Below are 22,838 nucleotides of genomic sequence, written 5' to 3' on the forward strand. Positions count from 1 at the left end.
CTTTTGGTACTTAAGTACATTTTGATACCAATACTTTTGTACTTTTACTCAAGTAAATTTTGAATTCCGGACTTTTACTCTTAACGGAGTACTTCAGTATTGATACTTTTACTTAAGTATAACATTTGAGTACTTTTCCCACCACTGCTAATGCTAAGAGGACACAGATGGAAACACAAATCACAAGACTGGTTAGACAAAGCAGGTACAGAACTACAGGGGCAGACAGGAGGGCACAGAACACTACAAAATAAGATACAGAACAGCAAGGCAACGGGGTAATGTCTGCATTCCGACATCTCACTACTCCGACTAGTGGCTTCCGTGTGCAGTTAGGGTTAGGTATAGGGTTAGTTAACGTCGGAAAGGCGACATGTCGGAAAGGCGACATGTAAACCAAGGCAACAACAGAGTAACATAAATACAAGACTAATACAGAACAACAGAAACATAGGCTTAATAAAAAGGACAGTCAAAGTCCATGGGCCCGAGGAGCGGACTACTGTAGGAAGGGGCCAAACACCCGAAGGGTGCTTTCATTTGTTTTTGATGACCTGTCCTTCAGGCTTTATCTATTTATATACTGTCTGTCTGTGTCCCTGTTATGCCCATGTAATGTCCAGGCCAGTCTATGACGCCAGATACGTAAACTACACACAGATGGACAGACGGACAGAGATTTCATGCATTTATTGTTGGATTTAATGTCCGTTGCCGTGCAAGGATTCACCCAGATGATGACATTTGTGATGACATGCGCTGCTTTCGACATACTTACATGGGAAACCATTGTACCAAATGTGCTTTTCTTTTGAAATGTGTCTCTATTGACTTTTTAATGCATAAAACAGAAGCTACACGAGAGTGTTTATTCCATAAAGGTTCTGCATACACCAAGTGCATGTGGAAGAGTGCATCCTCATGAGTACTTTTTGACTGCACATGATGAATCATCACTTCACAATCCCCCATCTATTTACAAATGAACACTCCTCCGTCTATTAAAGGATCAAATGATGACCCAGAGAGGAGAAAAGAATTACAGATTGCAGATTGCAGTTCCACCTATCCCACTCTGCATCGGGGGTCTTGGGCTGTATCCGAAATGCAACATTGCAATATACAGTAGAAACTATTCATAAATTACATATATAGTCCAAAGTACAGATACAGTATAATGTAACGTATTTCCAACACAATTAATAATTTTGCTGTTGTTTTTGTTTATGGAGAAACAGTTAAGATTGGGGCATATGATAGTAAAAACAACAACAGCAGCTACTTTAGATGAGAAAACGTAAATGAAAATGAGAAGACACGGTGATCTGGGAAAGAGCACAGTTTTTCTTCTCATTGTCCTTTTTTTCATGCGTGACATCACGGTTTGGAGACATTCAGTCAGGCAACAATAGATCAGGGTCAAATGTCATTTTCACGTGACTGTTGTCTGCTGGAGTGTGTGAAAGGCTGGTTTTGCTAATAATAATAATAAGTAATAGGATGCTTACGTTGTAACTCTACCAGGACTCATTCCCATGTTCCCTCAGCCTTATGTTCCCTCAAGTTAGACTTCAGGTTAGGGGTTGGGGTTAGTGTTAGCTTTGAAGGAACAGGTCAACAGCAATCTAGTTCAATTTTTGTCTTCACCAGGCCAGCAGGCCATGAAGCGAAGTTTATGTTTTCGCTCCTGTCCATTGTTGGAATTGTTTAAGGAAGATACTCCACCTCAAATGTTTCAAATCAGCCTCATGGCGTTGCTATAAGGCTGCTTTTTTGGGGGCGCCGAAGGTTGGGTGTTTTTTTTATACAGAAAATCGGTATATAGGCTATCATGAACGCAACAGCCAATCAACCTCAATTGGAATCGCGAGGGGCCTCGATTTGTTGTTATGCCAATTGCCGTTTCCCTGTGTAAGTGCACAACAAAATTATCTTAATGGAATGAATCAATGCAGAAAGAAGCGATAGAATGCATTTGTCTATAGCAGCTAAGCTTATACTAATAATAAATAAACATAGGTACTGATAAACAAATTGGTCCCAGAGAGAGCACAGACAGTCATGTGTCTCCTCTCCTCTCATACACGTGATGTCATCCACTACAAATTCTCACCATAATTATGCTCTAACTTGCCCTTTCCAAGTGTACTGTACGTGGTTTGCAGAATTAGACTTGTACTGAAATACATAACAATCTTTGACTTGCAGAATTCATCTCTCTGTCAGCTAGGGGGTCCTTGGCCTGAAAAACATTGAGGACCCCTGCTCTATACTGTACTGTACAGCTTTCATCTTTTGTAATTTGGTATTGTTGTTTGATTACATTGTCCCCAATAAATAATAACTATCGAGTTGAGGCGGTTGTGCTTCAGCAATGGGAATCTCAGTGGAGTGCTAAACCCAAAGACCAGTGAGCTTATTCCAAAATCTATGAAAAAGATGTCCCATCGGGCTCATCACAGGAACACAAATCTCATTCATAGCTCTCATCCTTTCATGATATTTGAGCCACACTAAACATAAAAAGAAAAGGAAACCATGAGAGCTGAAGTAAGTTTGTTTACGAAAATGTGCTATACAGATAAAATTGCCTGGCTTTACGTCAAGTGTTCTTTGTTCAATGTTCTGTGCTGGTCTCACGTGCTGGTCTCACGATGACACACAATCCTGTCAACAGGTTGAAGGTATGGCTAAGCATCAGGGGAGTGGTCTTTGTTTAGAGACAACTAAAGCACAGTACAAATCTCTGTATATATACTGCGTTACACACGTTCTCTCAGTGAGGTGATTGGGCATCTACGCTTACAGACAACATGAAGATTCTCGTGGTGTTGACTCTGGTGGCCTTAACCGTCAGCCTGACTGAGGGGCTACATGTCTCTAAATGTGAGCTTAGAGAACATCTGGTCAATGCTACTGCGCTCAGACTGCCACCGAAAGCCCAGCATCACATGACCAATGAGGACTTCTTCGCTAAAAGTGAGTAGCCTTATCTGTTATATATTTATATACTACAGCATATACGTATTCTATATATATATATATATATATATATATTACTGTATAATATTATATACTCATATATACTTTATAGTTTATACATCATTTGGATGACTGACTGACTGACTGACGTTGCTATATTTTCACACAGATTTATGCTTTTTCAGTCAATGCTGACAATGAATATATGTAATACTGGCCGATAGTTCTAGGACAATAATAATACCATGATAATGATGATTTGAGAAATTGGTTTGATTTCATTTTCATTTTGTTTCTCTAGTTATCTGTCACGTGGAGAAGACTAGTGGCTTCAATACAGGAGCTGTGAACACAGTGAACATCGACAAAGATGGAAAACTGGCAAGCGGGAAGAAGGGGTTCAACCACATGGCCGAGTGGACACTTTATGGCGTGTTCCAACTCAGTGACCATCTGATCTGCAAATCTGATGCCGACTCATCCTCCGTCAACCTCTGCCAGATGGACTGTTCAGGTGAGCTTTGATTTAAACAAAATTCTAATCCAGAGTCAGACCAATTTCTTCCTGAAGCAATCATGTGTCTAAGAAAATAAAGTCCTGGCTCCCCATTGCAGTTAGATCTGCAGAGTCACTCCGAATCTACCGCCGTAGTCTGAAGACTCACCTCTTCAGACTCCACCTTAGTCCGTAGCATTTGCCGTAGCCTTGACGACCTTGCAGGCTTATGCAAAGGCTAAAATGTAACTTAGATAGCATTTTATGTAGACAGATTCCAGGTCATTTGTAGACCTGGCATCCTATAGCGTGTATAGTTTCAATGTACAGATTAATAATTAGGGATGTTTCGATATTATACTGCTTAGACTGATGATAGGTTCTTGGTTTATCTAGATTACTGTTTCTATGCATTTGATGTATTACCTTGTGTTTTCCTTGCTTATTCAATTTCAAATTGTGTTAGTTTCTGGTTGTCTTTAGGGTTGGCTAAAGAAGCTGTAAGTCAAGTGGCACAGAGACATTGGTGTTCAAATGATTTAGATTCTGTAAAGTCATGTTTCTGTCCTGTTCTTATTTTGTCAAAGCCTTGATTGATGACGACATAACCGATGACGTTGACTGCTTGGAGATGATCAAAATGAAACTGTAAGTTAGTTTGTAGATTGTTTAAAATGTTTTAAACAACATCTTCTACAGGCCTACATGTTTACATGTTTTAATTTACATCTAATTATTATTTATGCTGTTCTTTTAACTTCCAGTGAAAATGGGCCGGAGCACAGGGATGCTGTCTTCCAGATGTGAGTATTGTCTGTTAAGATGTATTTATAGGCCTGGGCCGTAACGTGACGGTCCAGGCACCCTAGGCTGCAATGCCAGCCTGACAGCGTGTCGCGGGTTCGACTCCCGTTCCCGACGACCTTTGCTGCGTGTCACCCCCCCCCCCATCTCTCTCCCCATTTCCTGTCAGCCTACTTTCCCTATCCCTCTCTAAATAAAGGCATAAAAAGACCCAAAACAGTATATTAAAAAGATGTATTTATAATATGGCACATTCTGCCTTCACATATAGAGGCCTACTGTATATTGCATTCAATTTGATATATCCAGTAGATCTGAGGGACAATGGCAAACCCACATTTTCCAATAGAGTGATAATGAATTAATCTAATTTATGTCCCTTCTTTCCATTTTCAGGGCCAAGCTCCTCTTCGAAATGGACTGCATCCATGTGATGGCTGCTGACTACTTTAAAGAATGTTAAAACATGACGATCTCATACGGCGTGACTTCCCTGTGCAATCTGTAGCTATGGATATCCATCAAGTTACTAGGTGTACACAAATAGCTTCAATAGCAGGGGAGAGATGACAGCAGATTTTCTTTAAAAGTTGTCTTTATTTCTGTGCTGTGCAGCACCAGAAACCAACATGCACCTGCACATGCTTGCCATATGCCTTAGGACTTAGGTAGTATAATCATCCAAACAAGAGCAGACAAAACTGTCTGTTATTATGACAGAGGCTCTTTCAGAGTGTGTGGGGGGATGGCTCATGTATCCTGTTTGCATTGATTCAAAAAGGTGTGTAGTCACACCCAGTTCAGAATCTAATCGGTCTGGCGCCACGGGCTAAGTGTGACATCAGCCATCACACACCCTAAAGTCTACTTTTGTGGGATCTGTGATTGGTGTGGCAGTGACAGCTGGGCGGTAATAGTTCACTGTAATTGGGACACACTGTTCAGAGCATGCACACCTAAGCTTTTATCTGATCATTTACTGTAGTAATAATAAAGCTGAGCATTTGGAAAAGGTTGTTGTCGTGTGAATACTGTAATGATCGGAGGTTTTCTTTTCTCACCCGAGGAAGTAGTTTTAGGACCACCTTTTGGTTCATAGCTTCATCACCGTTTGTTGCCAAACAACTCAACCTGTCCATCTATTTATTCTAGTCAAATGTATGTCAGTCACTGCACTGTGATGAGCCGAGAAAACCACATGTGGATTTTCATGTATGTATGGGGGGACTGTATGATGCCAAAAGACGCCTTATTGTCATCACTGAAAGCCTAATGGGTGTCTGATCTCAAAAGTAACGAAACTCGCCAAAAATTGCCAAAATAACAATGAAAAAATAAATCCCTTTGTAACTTTAAACCTCCCACGCAAAAATCTGGTTAGAGGTAATTATTGGCTTTCCACAAAGAAAACGCAGCTTTTCCTCTGCATACAAATCACCCATAATCCTCATACACTAGGGACTAGGCTATACTTTTGTCATTTCTTGAACTTGGTTGCTATTTGATTACAATGACTGTCTCTAATAACTAATGACTGAGTTGTAAAAGGAGATTGAAGCACATTTGGATTGGTGCTAAACCCGTAAAAGAAAAGGGTAGCATATCTCCAATTTTGAAGTCAAGAAGGACAAAACACTCACATTTCACTTAATTATTTGGCTCACATCGGTAAGAATAACACCAATAACAATCGTCTGTGTCTCGATGGGCTCGCCACAAAAACACAAATCACATTCTCAGCTCTTATATCCACTCATGATACTTGAACAACACAAACACTAGTGGGTGCCCAACAACGTCAGCGAGCCCCTTCAAAAGCACATTGAATTGGCTTTGTGCGTGCAATGTTCCCTGGCTGGGACAAAAAAGTGCATAAATAAACGTACCTTGCCCTGTCTAAAGTGTTCTTTGTTCCGCTCTGGTCTCTCGTGACACACTATTCAAGGTGTGGCCTCTACATGCATGTGAAAAGATGTTTTCTGAAGTTACCACAGATTCTTTGATTTCTCCCTGAGATAGCCTACACGCTACATATCATTTTTCTTTGACCTTACTAGAGAGACCTGAAACTCAAAACCAGTGGTCATTCAAGAGTTTCTAAGCATCATGGGAGTGGTCTTTCTTTGGAGACAACAAAAGCTTGTACACCTCTCTGTATATATATACTGTGTTACATGTTCTCTCAGTGAGATGAATATGCTAATAGTAACTATGAAGATTCCGGTGGTGCTGATTGTGGTGACGTTGGTCGTCAGTCTGACCGAGGGGCAGCTCGTCTCCAAATGTGAGCTTAGGGACCAACTGATGGATGCGTCGCTCAAACTGTCAAAGAAAGCCCAGCGCCATATCACCAATGAGGACTTTGTGGCCAAACGTGAGTAGCCTGCTTATATACTTATACAGTATATACTTTAGACATTTGTCAGAACGTCCTGTACTATAGTGAGACTGACTGACTGACTGACTGACTGACTGACTGACTGACTGATTGATTGATTGATTGATTGATAAACTATCAGTTTGCTGGTACTATAAGTATACCAGCAATTCTTTATTTATATTCATAGCATTGCTTGGCAGTCAGACAAACCTATAAGCACCAAATATAAAACTGTATGAACGTGTGAAAAATAATAAATTACTAAACAAATAATTCCCTCTGTATTCTATAGAGAATTGAGCTCATGGGCATTAGCAAACCATGGAAGTCAGTCAGTATAAAATGTGACGTTAAATACTCCAGGTATGATTAAATATATGTTTTTTTTAACTACAGAAAATGTAGTAGATTGGAGGCAGGGTTAAGGTGCATGTGGTTTGGAGTCAGAGAGATGTGGAGCCCAGCGGACGACAACAGTCCCATCACCCGTTCTCATCTGCACAGAATATTGTGCAAAAGAGTTCAGAGTTAGCTTAGAGTTAAATGAACACAGCATATTTTACCCAATTAGGCCTCCCACAGGTGCTAACGGTTGAAATCTGAACATGATGCACTGATGCGTTTGAGTTTTGAGGTCAGAATGTGTTATCATTTTGTGTGTGGCCGTTTTGTCTGTGACCGCACAGTATTTATACTTTGTTGCACAATCCTCTCAACAAGTGTCACTTCACATTTATTTTCTCAACTGAAACAAGTGTTGACATCACACGAGTTCAACCCTTTCACAGGAGTGAAATGGTTCTGTGGCATGACGTTATATTCTATATTCAAGGGATAGTTCACCCCCAAAATGACTTTTTTTCTATCGATTAGTCACCCCATGTTTTTGTCGCATTCTTAAGCCAATAATTTGATGACCGGCAGAGTCTCCTTTGTGTCTCCTACCGGAACCGCTGCCTATCGGTCCGCTGGTCATCAAATTATTGGCTTAGGAATGCGACAAAAAACAAAAAAAATCAAGTCTCCATGGGGTGACTAATCGATAGGAAAAAAACATCTTTTTGGGTGAACTATCCCTTTAAGCTATGTTATATTTTATGTTAATTTTCTTAATTTTTCTGCCACCAGTGGTCTGCCACGTGGAGAAGGGTAGCGGCTTCAATGCAAGCGCTGTGACTCAAGTGAGCATCGCCAGAGATGGACCGCCATCAGCCGAGTGGACACTTTATGGCTTGTTCCAACTCAGTGACCATCTGATCTGCTCATCTGGTGCTGAGCAGAGCCATATGACAGAAGGCTCTGGTGCCCAGTCATCCTCTGTCAACCTCTGTGAGATGGACTGTGCAGGTGAGCTTTGATTAATAACCCATTCAATCCGGGAACGCATCTGTGTCATTTTAGATTTCTTTGAGCTATTCAAACAAGAAAAGAATGACATACAATAGATGTCATTGTGACTGGAGAGCTAGGACATATTATCCAATGTGAGAGTGTGTGACGCGTTGTGGGCTTGTAGATCTGCTATTTACAAAAACTTTTGACAAAATGTAAAAAACGTGGAATGTTTTTGCAAACATTTTTAGACCACAAATGTTATGCTGGTCCCTGGCACTAACCTTGTGGTTGGACATGGACATACAGTCAGTGGAAAAAGCATGCACATTTTACTTTTTAAAGTATTGTCACTTTAGTAAAAGTAACAATACTACAATGTAGAAAATGTAGAAATACTATGTTAGAAGGAAATGTCCAGAATTAAAAATGTACTTGAGTAAAAGTACAAAAACATTGGTATCTAAATGTACTTAAAGTACCAAAACTAGAAAGTAGGCTACTCATTATGCAGAATATCCCATTGCACAAGTTGTCAAATGTATGACATCTTTTGAAAATAGCAGATCTACAAGATCTGTGAGCTTGTAGATCGGCTATTTTCAAATGGACGAAATGTATATGAAGGTGAAGTGGTTAATGTAAGTTTTGTAATAATAATCGAAATCTACAAAGGAACTAGTAACTGAAGTTGTCAAATAAAGGAATACCGCCCAACTCACTCCAAATCCAACTCACTCCATGAAGACTTAAGAAATATTTGCCCAACTCACTCCAGGGCTCGCCCAACTCACTCCAGGGCTCGGCCAACTCACTCCAGGACCAAAGACCAACTCCCTCCAGGACCATAGCCAACTCACTCCAGGACCAAACCCAACTCACTCCATGCAATGTCACCAGTGTAATATTGGTTCAATGTGTCAGTGGTGTAAAGTAACTAAGTACATTTACTTAAGTACTGTACTTAAGTACAATGTTGGGTATTTGTGCGTTATTTGAGTATTCCCAACTTCCAATGCTTTTACCTCTACTCCACTACATATTGGATCCAAATATTGTTTTTTTACTCCACTAAATTTATTTGTTTTACTAGTTGCTTTGCAGCTATAAATTATAATATTATAAAACATGCATTAAACACTTTAGCCCAGTGTTCGTGTGTGTGTGTGTGTGTGTGTGTGTGTGTGTGTGTGTGTGGGTTGAATCGGTGGAGACTCTTACATTCTAACCCTAACCCTAAACCCTAACCCTAACCCTAACCTGGGTGGAGGGTGATTATGCGGGTGAACTCAGTGGAGGAGGGCCATTAGGTGTAAGCAGTGGGGTGGAGTGAGTGGAGTGCCAAAGTGTTAACAGTCCAGGGCCATAGATACTGTTAAGGCTCAATAATAGCCTAACAAGACGGGGGCCAGCGAGCCCCCCCCCTTAAGTTGTTTTGTAGAGACAGTATTTAAAACTTTAACCAAGCCTAAAACAGAATAGAGTTAAAAGTAACAAATTCCTCAATATTGTACTTAATTCCTCAATATTGTACTCAATAATAATTTTTGGAGTGAGTTGGCCAAGTGTGTGGAGTGAGTTGGGCAAGTGTGTGGAGTGAGTTGGGCAAGTGTGTGGAGTGAGTTGGGCAAGTGTGTGGAGTGAGATGTCTGGAATGAGTTGGGCGCGATTTGGAGTGAGTTGGATTTGGAGTGAGTTGGGCGGTTACCAAATAAAGGTAGGCCTATTGCGCACATAACAGGCCTTCACATAATGTACATAGACCTACTGTAGTGTGCACATAACACTATAACTAGCGAGGTTAACATTAGCCTAGTACTGTAGTAGTTCAGGTGACACCTTGTCCAAACAATAACTATACAGAAAAAAAGAAACACTGTGGAAACACGATCGCATTGTCCGTCATCAGCGTCATGGCTGAACGTCAACCTGTTTTTTGCACTTACAAGAAGTACCCGTATCTTCCGTATTGTTCAATGAAAAGCATTCTAATTCGATCAGTGGCCTCTTTCTCCGAATTTTCTCCATGCATTCAACTAAGCGACCCTAGCGGTTGGGAGGTGTATTGCACTCTGATACATTGTAACTGTATGAGGAAATGGCCGTCGGTCGGATTAAAATGCTTTTTATTGAACAACACGGAATGAACAGATACTGTTGAGGAACCATACATATACGACATCTCTGGCAAACACACACACACACACACACACACACACACACACACACACACACACACACACACACACACACACACACACACACACAACCACAAGAAATCAAGACAGCAGCGTCATGATCCTCACCCCAGCCAGCAACAACAACAAAAAAAGATTATGGCCTACCTTTCTTTGAGGTAAACTGTGAAGAATAATATTGCAAAAATAGTTCCAATCCAGTGCGTAACACACAAACAAAAACTCCTCATTTTGAGTCACGAGCGAAGAAAAAGTGTAGGCTACTAGGCTTAATGTGTGTGTGCAACATGTGTGTGTGTGTGTGTGTGTGTGTGTGTGTGTGTGTGTGTGTTGTTGTCACGTGACTACTAGCAGCGCGCGCACGCACGCACGCACGCACGCACGCACGCACGCGCACACACACACACACACACACACACACACACACACACACACACACACACACACACACACACACACACACAGCACAAGATTGTCGCGGGGGAGGGGCTACTAGCATGGAGCTAGATGCTATAGCCCGAAGGGACAGTCATGGGTTTGATTGGTTGTTGTTGGTTGTCAGGGCAATATCACAACCAATCGGTGGACGGCCAACAAATGATCACACGTTCCAGACCCTTTTTTTTTGTTGCAAAAACGCCCCCTTTTTCCTACAAACAGGGAATTCGTTACCCAACCCCGCCCCTTTTTCACCTGTTTCTGTCCTGTTTAACTTTTTTCTTTCTTTTCCTTCTTTTTTTTTTGTCACAAAGACTTAATCAATGATGATATAAAGGATGATATTGGCTGCTTGGAGATGCTCAAAACGAAAATGTAAGTTGGGTTTGTTTACAACTTTTTACATCTTCTACATTAATTCATGCTACATCTTATAATAATTATTATTAACATTATTATTATTTGTTTAGTTTAGTTTAGATTATTTATTTCAATCCTCAGTATCACAAAATATTACACACTGTAATCCAACATTTCTTTCTGGTTGATCGAAAAGGCTGAAGCTCAAAGCTTATTTATGCCTAGCCTTTATACATTCGTCAGTTTAACTCTTATCAGTTACAAAGTTCATAATGAATGAACACTCAAAAATATTGCATTTACATTTAAGACTACATACATTGTTCGTAATGAACAAACACTCAAAATGATTCCATATATACGTTCAAGACTTTATACTGTGACACAAGCACACACAAACCCAGATTGTATATACCCATATACAAACATTCAAATATACAAACTGTATATATATACAAATACTAACACTACCACATCATACCATACCCCTCAATCCATTAATTAGCTAGTTATTACATATATTATCATGTTATACTATTCCTTATGTATTATCATGTATATACAATGAATATCAGTTATACCCTATATAATTAGTATTTATATACTGTATATAATTACTATTGTCCATATTATAATTATTGTGCTGTTGTTTCAACTTCCAGTCTAAAAGGGGAGCACAGAGACGCCATCTTCAGGATGTGAGTAATTATATTTTCTTTTAATATATATGTATAGGCATATTCTGCCCTCAGACATACTTCACTAAACTTTTCCACATAATAGATTTGAAGGACAATCATACATTTTCCAATAGAGTGATGATGAATGGATCGTCTTTGCATTTTCAGGGCAAAGCACATTTTCCAGATGGACTGTGGCCCTGTGACTGCGGCTGAGTACTTTTGTGACTGCTGAAATACTTTAAAGAAAGAAGAAAAGTCTTCCATAGGACTACCAGTATCAACCACAGAGCTTTCCATACCTAAATAAAGCTTTTATCCTGTTATTTACAGTAGTAACAATAAAAGTGAGCATTTGGGAAAGCATGTTATTGTTGATGTGTGAACAGTACACTATCTGTGTTTCTGAGGTGAATTGCAGCGCTCTGTTTGATCCATATATTTAGCCTTTTTCAATTTACTATTTAGGCATTAGCAGATGAGCAAGTCCAAGATCAAAGTAAGCACCACAAATGTTTGAGAAACAATTAGGATACATATGTAGATAACTTGTTTGGTTTTCTTGTTTGATCTCCTTTCCTTTAAGACCTAATTGTAGGGTCCAATGGTAGGAACATGGTCTATTACACCATTCTCTGATTTGCAGCACAAATTGTTACATTAGCCCCCTAATGCTGGCCTGGCAATCTACTGTGGTGCGATGTCCAATAACATTCCTGCCATGTCATCTTCTACATCATGTTCTAAAACACGAATCACTTGCGGGATGCAAAGTATCACCTTGTGTTTTCCTTGCTTACTGTAAATCACTCTGGATTAAGAGCTCTAAATTCCTAAATTGTAAATTGAAGACACATGACATCTGCAGGAACTTCAGGTGGGAAGACTGGGGGTATGGGAGTGGTTTGGAGGGTGTGTGATGGGTGTAATGCCTAATTCATGCTCTGTCATGTGACGTTGTCACACACCAAAAATAGCCAATCCACAAGCACAAAACGGGTCTCGAATGTGTGCTTGTAGATCGGCTATTTTCAGGCTTAAGAGTGACGTGTGTGAGTCAGGTTGGTGAGTGTAGAAGTTTAAAACATAATTCAATAGGAGTGCACATACAGTATGTGGAATTGGGGATAGGACCCTGGGAACATAGGACCCTATGTTATGTTCTCATTGTGTGGCATATAACGCTTGGGGATTATAGGACAATGGCAACATGAATCTACAACAGACATCTTGAAAATGAAAGCCTTTTATTATAAAACAAAACAGCACTATACAGTACATTGATCTAAATGCAGTGTTTAAAACAGAAATGTTGGTTTGATTGATTGATTGAAAATTGATTAGACAGAATGCAAACAGCATGAGTACAGTCATACACTTGGTCTAAAAGGATAACCCAAAAAAGTCCTGAGGACTTGTTTCCATTGAGGTCCTATGTATTCAATTCATCAACATACAGTAGCATAAAACATGGTGGATCACTCACCCTTTTGACAACAATAACACTTAGGTCTATTGCTGCCTAAGCCTAATTTATACACCACATTAGCACAGTGTCACTCACACACACTATTTTCAAGCTAACAACGGGTCACATCACAATGCATTGTTAGCTTTAAAATCTGTTATTTACGCCATTTGACACTGTCGTTCGATCGAGCATAATTACGTTTTTTTCTTCATATTAATTAACTTGATAGAGATTCCATTGTGAGACTGAAGAACGGCAAATATCACATTACACAGTATTTAATACAAATCTTTATTTATTATTTTTTATAGACATTCTTGTGTCTGACAATAGTGGGCCAGTTGTTGTGGCACAGAAACAAAGACAGACTGTAGAATTGAGTTTCAAACCTGCCACGTGGCACATTCACCTACATACAGTACAATATATAAAAAAATGTTAAGTGTTTAATAGGTTCTAACAACAAGACATTTGTGTTCATGTCGACTGTTTGAATTAGCCCTTTGTAGTAGATTGCAGTCTACATAAATATGGCCTCATAGTACATAGACTGATACAAAACCTGCATAAAACAAAGAAAGATTGTTCAGAAAGTCTGTTAAAAATCAGTGTGTCCTTTAGTATAATATGTCTTCCAGTCGCTGCACTAAAACCACATACTGTACACCCCAAAATATTTGTTTTGACAGACTGTTAAGAAGACACTACATATTTTCATCATTGACATCCACGCATGTTTTAAACCCATATAAGTTTATTATGGGTTTATGAACTCAAAGGTCATGAAACTCATTTAATAAATAGCATGAATAATGATGAAAAAAAAAAAAACGATAAAAAAGAAGATAGTTGGATTGACAGGGATTGAACACTATATTTGAATGTGATCGCATAAGACTGACATGCCACAGGTGTGACAATGACATGACTCTTGTTATGAACCTGAAGGAAGCTTTATGAATGTTTATACCTGCAAGCTGATATTGTTTGAAATGTCTTTATTCTGAGAACCTGAACTGACACGACATGTCACAAATAATAATGAGAGTTGTGGAGATTATTTGGCTTGAGCTGTTTTACATACTTTAGTCCAGGGGCTTGGACCAAAGTGGAACACAGGAACCTGTGCTGGAGATCAACTGAGTTACGGACAGGTACTCAGACTGAGGTAATGGTAACTCGAATCGACTCAAAATCTAGTGACTTGACTACAGCACTGCTACTTGTTGTTGTGTCAGCATTACATTTAAGTGGCATATGCGATGAATTTTGACATTTGTGTCATGAGAATTTATGTCATGAATAATCCCCTTGACCTCAACTGCAGTGGTAGTGAGATGTCATTAAGTGTTTTTACACAGTCAAATGTTTTATATTAATGTCATGTCCTATGCACACAGCTTCAAATGAAGTGTTATCCAAGGTTTTTACTGAATTCTTATCACACATAGTGTCTGCTGGACTTCAGCTCCGGACACAACTTGGCTTCCAAGTCCTCTATCTTTATGGACTCGGCATCTCTGGAGCTGGTGAGGCTGGCGGCCCGTGTGATCCTTGTCAGAGTTTCTTCGTAGGGTGGTGGCAGGTAAACCATGAGGAAGACTCCATCCGACGCGTCAGAGCTGGTGCTGGTGTGTCGCTCGGCCCTGCTGGTTAGCGAGGAGAGGAACTCTGCGCTGTTCTCAGCACCTTCCAGGTCCAGAGCGATGATATTGGCCATGGTCAGCTTGCTGTGAGAGCACCGGCGATGGACCATTAGGACCACTAGAGCCAGTAGGAGGACGGAGACAACTGGGAGGACCACATAGATCACAAATTCAGACTTGCTCTCCTCCCCAGGGCTTAGATCATTCCAGTGGTATCCCTGAAAATGCAGAGAAATAATGCAGATTTTTAGATTTTCATTTGGTGAGTATTGTTGAGCACTTCTCCTCTTCTCTGACAACCGTTTGGATGCTTCCCTAGCAAGCTCATATTATTCAGTCATATATAATATAAAGAGGAAGAAGAAGAAGAAGAAACTTTATTTATAGAGCACTAAACAAAGTTCTTTACATAAAACTCAACACAAAATGTATTTAAAATAAACCAAAAATAGAATCAAAATGTGTATAAAATATAAATAGAAGTGCTCAATTAACTCCAAGGTTGCATTATGACATAAGATAATAATGTCAACACACTAAACTATTGTTATGTTTTTAGTAAATAAAACATAAACTTTTTATTTATTTATCATTATTACTTGGTATTCATTTAAATAGCATTTAAATAATTCATTTCTCATGATGAATCAAAAACTATACAGGCCACCAGCACAGTGCAGCTTATGTCAGCTGAGGTTGGCATTTACGCCCTGGCTGTCAGCATTTGAGTGTCCCAAATTCCCTCGATATAATGTCCTGTAGTAATCAGTTAATGTTGCTGATGTTCTTCGTCTAGATCGCCCTAGATCGAGACTGCCCTCGTCCTCTCAAAGCCCTGCAGGGGCAGCTTTAATTTTCCATTTCCCCGACACAAAAAGCACTCACGACCATTCGCTATGCTGAAATGCAAGATTTTGCAAGAGGCTTAAAGGACTCTCAACGCACGAAAGCAACAAAGCACATGAGCTTTGGGTGAATTAACAGCAGACTGGCTTTCAGGACCACGGACAGCGCTTTGTTCTAGTCAAAGTTTGGTTGATGTTGGCTAATACTCAGCAGTCTCTCCATGTTTCACCATGCCAGCAATTATTCAAATAACATCTTAATACCAATATGACTGTGTAAACGGTGCCTTTGTCAGCTTTCTTTAGCACAAGATGAGTAAAAACTAATTGTTTCATTTTAGCCAATCCAACATTGTAAGCACCTGTTACAAAAATTTAAAGATATGCATTTCTTTAGACTCTAGATTGGCTGTATAGTATATGAAAATAATAACATACAGTAGGCCTACACTTGAATACATGCAAAGGTTTTTTTTGCCATATAGTACACCATTCATGTATCAGTCATCGTATGAATGCATTGCTGGACCAGTCAACACAAACAACCCACACACACACACACACACACACACACACACACACACACACACACACACACACACACACCCACCCACCTGCAGTTGTTTCTCCAGGGTAGGGGGCGAGGGTGAACCTGTCACCCAGTCGTATGTCCCTCGGCCGGCTGGACCAAACTTCATCCAACTGCTCTCCAGCAGTGCCCGCATTGTGCCTGCTGAGTGGAACAGAGTGGTGGCAGCTGGAGACACAAATGAGCCCTCGTTTGGTTGTAGAGTGAGTGAGTTAACAAACTGACCACTGTTACCAGTTAGGGAAGGTCCACACAGAAACGAGGGGTGGGATGAGGCTTATAGCAGGAGGTCCGGTGGGAGGGCTAAGCAGCTTCTCACATGTCTGCACATGCAGCATGTTAAGGGATCCAGGACAGGACAGGGGCTGACCAGCAGTTGGACTCAAGGGCAGTCGCTTGCATGCAGGACGGATTTGCAGTTGTGCAGCTGGCCTACATTTCAAAGTGTGTGTGTGTGTGTGTGTGTGTGTGTGTGTGTGTGTGTGTGTGTGTGTGTGTGTGTGTGTGTGTGTGTGTGTGTGTGTGTGTGTGTGTGTGTGTGTGTGTGTGTGTGTGTGTGTGTGTGTGTGTGTGTGTGTGTGTGTGTGTGTGTGTGTGTGTGTGTGTGTGTGTCAAAGGGCACAGGGATGCTCCAATGTCTTTGACAGTCAAGTATCCTAATGATAGAGAAAGGCAGGACTTCTTCTCCAACCCTCAGCTGCACGTGTCGCACACTTGAGGAGGGAGATTTTAAAACTACACAGCTGTTGCACGCTTGTGCTCCTGTGTGAGAGATGCAGGTTTGCAAATACTTTCAGGAATAGGCTGAGCGTGACAAACATCTGCTGGGCTGAGGGATAGAGTGTGTTAAAATAAGCTTAAGCAGATGAAACTGTCTGTCAACATGTGCCTGTATAGAAACCCACAAGCGTGACTGTGTTGTGTTGGACATTGTTATCAAGCCATGGCATGCCTGCTCTTTGCATTAATCCTCATTTTAAAAATTACATTAGGGTGAAAATTCCTGAAGCGTTTTTTGATTAAATGTCTATAGAATGGATTAACTGTGGGGTTCTTTTTACAGAGCATCACTGCAAAAGACCAAGTCATCATTGTGGAACCGGCAACACAGAGAAAAGTTCTGTTGGCTGTTCCAAAGCCAAAGTAACATCAGTTACCCTGTATTTTACAGTTCCATGTGGTTACCAGGAAAGTAATGATAATAATTATACATTTTAATTCATTTTAATTCATTCAGCTCTTTTCATGATAATCAAATATAGAAACATACATTTCTTGCGGGTCATTTTCGTATCTAATTTCTGAGTAGGTTTCCATATTCTAGGAACATAATAGTACTGTCATAACAACTATACAATTTATTAACATCTGGTTTTGTAGTAGGTTTCCAAGTACTTAATAGGAAATTATTTGATATCCATTGTCTATCCATACTTACTTACTTTCTTAATAACTGTATTGTATTACGTTCCTGGTACATTCTTGGTAATTAGGGGACTGTACAATAAAGGATTAACAAACTATCTAAAGGAGAAATTGATTGGGCTCCTGGACTTTGGTACAGGCTTCCTGATCCTGTGTGAATTGCAAAATCTGTCAAATATTTTACAGCAGAATTTAAAAAGCTCTAAAAAGCAGATGTGAAAAATGCAGGGCAAAGGTTTTTCCTTGGCCTCTAGGGAGTGTGCAGGCAAAGTTTCATGCAGATCTGTGCAGTTATAGATAAAAACGCAAATCGGACTGTTATAGCGCCACCATGAGGCTGTGGCATTTCTTCCTCGGCCTAGTGGGAATGTGCGTGCAAAATTTCACAGAAATCGCATGTTGCGTGCATGATTTGAGGCATTTTATTCAAAACGAAACAATCCTGCAGACTTTGGAAGCCAATCTTAGCCAATAAGGATGTAATTTGAAAGATCAGACAGATCAGTGTTGATCACATGACTAAAGAGATACTGTGAACAGATTTGGGTGATGTTTGGACAAAAGTTGTAGGAGTAATATCCAAAAATGTTCTCCTGATGGCGCTCTAACAGCCGCCTCTGGGCAGAGGTTTGGCTTTGGCATCCAGGGTGTGTGTGTGCACAGTTTCTCAGCGACAGGGCCAACAGTGCCGGAGATTAGCTGCTCACAGACGGACGGACGGACGGACGGACGGACGGACGGACGGACGGACGGACGGACGGACGGACGGACGGACGGACGGACGGACGGACGGACAGACAGACAGACAGACAGACAGACAGACAGACAGACAGACAGACAGGGTATAAACAGTTCCAAATCCCAGTTTCTAGTGGAAAAAGAAGCTTGGTGGAGTCCATAATACTACCAGTGGTTAAAGCCAGACCAGGCCATCAGATTGTCCACACAGATTTGCGAATCAGCAGAAATTCTACTCACGCTGATCTAAATCCTCAACATGCCTTCAATCAAGAGATTAACAGAGCCATCAAGCCTTGGTTCTTGATGATGGAGCTCATGAGGTCAGCATCTCTTCCTGTCTTCCATCACATGCTGCACATCTATAGAAGATTGAATGCATGCTGAATACACAGAGATATGTATCTTGATATGACTTTTGTCATATACTGTCGAATACGGTTGTAGGTCAGTGTGTATTGTGAAGACCAGCTGTCAATTTTACCCTGCACTATGCCAACAAAACAGAATAAAACAAAAAAATGATACCTTCATTTTTGTAACTTTGTAGTGGGTGTCATATTTTTCTGATGGTTTAAACATAGAGAGGAATCATTTTATCACATGAACCCTAGCGTCCATATTCTGGGCATGTCACAGGCAACCATTTGGTGAAACAAATGTGAACATTCGACAAAAATAGCATATCTACAAGCTCACATTGAGGCGTTGTGAGCAGACCCCTGCCCCAAACCTCTGCCCCTCAACCCCCTTCAAACAGAGCCATCACTGCAGAACAGTGCAACAACTTCATGGTCTTCTTCAGAACCAAAGTTGACACTATACGTTCCTCCCTCTCCGGCCCCCCCACTCCATCTGCTCCAACTGCCATCCCACAGTCTGGGGCCTCCCAGCCTCTCTGCTGTTTTTCTCCCACCACGCAGCAAGAGGTTGAGGACACCATCAGCCGGATGAAGCCTTCCACATGCACTCTGGACCCCTTTCCCACAGCCCTGGTCAAATCACACATCCAAGCCATAAGCCCCCTGATCACCAAAGCAATAAACCATTCCCTACAATCCGGTCACGTTCCATCAGCTCTAAAAACGGCCATTATCACTCCCCTCCTCAAAAAACCCACCTTAGACCCGGACGTTCTCGCAAATTACAGGCCCATCTCAAACCTACCATTCCTCTCCAAGGTGCTGGAAAAAATAGTCGCCACCCAACTGCAACACCACCTCAACAATAACCACATCTCCGAAAAATTCCAGTCTGGTTTCCGCTCCGCTCACAGTACCGAAACAGCACTGGTCAGGGTCACCAACGACATCCTCACTGCTTCTGACAATGGCTCCCCCTCCCTCCTCATCCTCCTGGACCTCACTGCAGCTTTTGACACTGTTGATCACACCATCCTCCTCAATCGCCTCCACTCCACCATCGGACTCTGTGATACCTCCCTGGACTGGTTCCGGTCCTACCTGACCGGAAGGACCGAGTGCGTCTCCATGGGAGGTGCTCATTCCCCCACCCAACCCGTCACTTGTGGTGTCCCCCAAGGATCCGTGCTTGGCCCCACCCTATTCACCCTGTATATGCTCCCCCTCGGCCGTGTCATCAGCAGGCATGGACTATCATTCCATTGCTATGCTGATGACACACAGCTCTACATAAAAATGGACCCCCCCTGTCCCCCCCGCTCTGCAGTCCCACTGCCATCCACGTCACCATCACCTTCATCCACAATCACCATCTGCCTGGAGGAGATAAAGGCGTGGATGAAACACAACTTTCTTCAACTCAACAGCTCCAAAACCGAGGCCATTCTCATCGGCACCCCACACCAAGTTAAATCATCCCCCATAACAAGCATCACCTTCTCTGGCCAGGACCTTCCCCTCTCATCAGTTGTTACCAACCTGGGCGTAAAAATGGACCCCCGCCTCAACTATGAGACCCACATCAAACACCTCTGCAAAACATCCTTCTTCCACCTTAGAAATATAGCTAAACTCCGTCCCACCCTCACTCTTCCTGACGCCGAAAAGTTGGTCCACGCCTTTGTCTCCTCCAGGTTGGACTACTGTAATGCACTTCTCGTCGGGATCCCCAGCAAGAGCCTTCAAAAGCTCCAATACGTTCAGAACAGCGCTGCTAGGATCCTGACGAGAGTGCGCAAATACGATCACATCACCCCCATTCTCAAATCACTGCACTGGCTTCCCATCTCCTCCCGGACAGAATTCAAAATCACCCTGTTAACCCACCAGTGCATCTACGGAAATGCCCCCCCATACCTCAAGGAATTGATCGAACCACAGACCGCCACCCGCAGCCTCCGATCCGGAAATACTAACAAACTCAAGGAACCGAACACCAACCTCCGCACTATGGGAGATCGAGCTTTTTGTGCAGCTGCCCCCCGGCTGTGGAACTCTCTCCCAGACCACCTCAGAGCTCCTCAATCTGTGAATACTTTTAAGAGAGCACTAAAAACTTACCATTTTAACAAAGCATTTAGTTAGCTTTTTAAGCCGGTTTTAATAACCCTGCCTCTCCTTCTTAAATGTGTTTTTAAACTTGTTTTTAACCTGTTTTACTTTTTTGATTTCTGCAAATGGCTTTCTATCTTGTTTTTATTATGTACTGTAGCACTTTGAGGTTTGTTTCAAATGTAAAGTGCAATACAAATAAAATTTATTATTATTATTATTATTACCCCTGGGTCAACGTTTGAAGTATAGTGGTTAACTTGTTTTTTGTATGAATTACATCCAAAACTTCTACAGTATGGCAATGATTTACAGTATATATTTTTCAATTTATTAAATGTAAATGTAGTATTAAAAACTTTGAATCAATGTCATGAACATTTCCCAGATGTATTGTTTCTTTTCCTACAAAGCCAAAATATTTACAGTGCGACCCCAACTACAGTAAAATAAAATGATATCAAGTATCAATAATCAGTCTATTAACTTGTATACATTTCCACTGACACTTAATGGTACTTTTGGGCTTTTGGGGAACTTTTCCATAAAAATATCATAAAGAAAGTAAAATCGAAGTGAAGAACGTGACCTTGCATTTGCTAGTGGTGCTCAAATAAGGTTAATCTCAGCTCTCTTCACGTAGGCGGCATGAATAAATAGATTAACACAGTTTTTATGCCTGAGTAATCACAACAGACACAACAGTTATGTATTTCATTATACGTCACTGATAAATACCCACATTAACCCACATTAAAAGTACAATATTTGCCTCTGAGATGTAGTGGAGTAGAAGTAAAAGTATTGAAAATTGGAAATACTCCAGTAAAGTAAAAAAATGTACTTAAGTACAGTACTTGAGTGAATGCGCTTAGTTACTTTACACCACTGACAATATGTTCTGTTGTTCTTCCGCATAGTGCTTTGATGGCACTTTGATCAGTGTCACTTCCATGGTACTGGAAAAAGTAATTCATGAACAACTTAATGGGTACATCAGTGACTCCAAACTACTGCAGACTTTCCAGTCCGGTTTTAGGAAGTCCCACTCAACTGACTCATCAACACTCTTCTCTACCTTACTCATTTTATCAGATCTGAAATGGAAGCTGGCAAGCTAAGTGGAATGATCCTAATTGATCTCCAAAAAGCTTTTGACACAGTACACCACAGCTTGCTTTTTTTAACAAACTTTCAGCCTTATGCCTGAGCTCTTCCAGTTTAAATTGGTTCATGTCGTATCTTTCGGACAGGGACCAAATCACAGACTTTCAAGGCCATCTGCGTCCCGCAAGGGAGTGTCTTAGGCCCCCTGTTGTTTTTAATTTTCATAAACGGCCTGTTCTTTTAATTTGTTCTTGTACGTACGTGGACGATTCAGCCATCCAAGCCTCAGATGAGGATGAGGAAAAGTTGAATGGCCCGTCTTTCCATGTTGAATGATATGAATCTGGTCGAGCATCATACAGTACTTTGAAGCAGGTCAAACCAATGGAAAACAACATAATCACATCACACTCTTAATTAAGAAAAAACTTCTACTCTATTTTGGCGTGCAGCCTTAGTCCAGATGTTTTGCATGATGGACAGGACACAGACGACGTGATGTCCGTGATCCAGCTGTCAACAGCTGTCTCAACGCGGCCCTGCAGGTTGCACAGTGCTCTGGGAAAATGACTGGGATTTGGCTCCCTGGGAGATTATTTGCCCAGGCGTGCAGACTATAACTGTAATTACTCCTCACGTGGCACACTGACAGACAGATATTGTGAGCCACTCCCAGTAACTGCATATGACAGTGGTTCTCAAAGTGGGGTCTGGTGACCCCCAGGTGTCATTGAGGGGGTTCCAGGAGGTCTCCAGCGAAATGAGTAAATACAACATCAAAATCAATGTAACCACTTTAACCCTCCATATTTTATACTTCAGGTATTCGAAAAATCATGTCGGTCCCGACCCACAGGTTGAGAACCACTGCTA

The 22,838-nt window shown here is 41.2% G+C and overlaps 2 protein-coding genes across 2 annotated transcripts; one reads left to right on the plus strand and one right to left on the minus strand.

The window, feature by feature from the left end:
* The first annotated feature begins 3,373 nt into the window (after positions 1–3,373).
* Positions 3,374–5,041, plus strand: LOC311061164 (alpha-lactalbumin-like). The gene is made up of 4 exons (XM_084079723.1): positions 3,374–3,496; positions 4,066–4,126; positions 4,243–4,281; positions 4,679–5,041. Exons 1-4 carry the CDS (start codon positions 3,391–3,393, stop codon positions 4,743–4,745), a joined length of 273 nt encoding a protein of 90 aa, XP_083935849.1. The 5' UTR covers positions 3,374–3,390; the 3' UTR covers positions 4,746–5,041.
* A 9,541-nt stretch (positions 5,042–14,582) lies between these two features.
* smim28 (small integral membrane protein 28) lies at positions 14,583–16,357 on the minus strand (the record flags this gene model as incomplete). Its single annotated transcript, XM_084083897.1, has 2 exons — positions 14,583–15,005; positions 16,247–16,357. The coding sequence occupies 2 exons, from the start codon at positions 16,355–16,357 to the stop codon at positions 14,583–14,585; spliced, it is 534 nt and encodes a 177-aa protein (XP_083940023.1).
* Positions 16,358–22,838: the final 6,481 nt, after the last annotated feature.

Source organism: Gymnoscopelus microlampas (genome assembly GCF_963454915.1).
Source record: "Gymnoscopelus microlampas genome assembly, chromosome: 2".
Taxonomy (NCBI): domain Eukaryota; kingdom Metazoa; phylum Chordata; class Actinopteri; order Myctophiformes; family Myctophidae; genus Gymnoscopelus; species Gymnoscopelus microlampas.

Bases quoted from the DNA above. Each gene is read 5' to 3' on its own strand.
- LOC311061164 (XM_084079723.1), top strand. From the start codon at position 3,391: ATGGCCGAGTGGACACTTTATGGCGTGTTCCAACTCAGTGACCATCTG. The intron at 4,127-4,242 runs GTAAGTTAGTTT...TTTAACTTCCAG, and splicing joins GAGATGATCAAAATGAAACT to TGAAAATGGGCCGGAGCACA. The intron at 4,282-4,678 runs GTGAGTATTGTC...TTCCATTTTCAG, and splicing joins AGGGATGCTGTCTTCCAGAT to GGCCAAGCTCCTCTTCGAAA.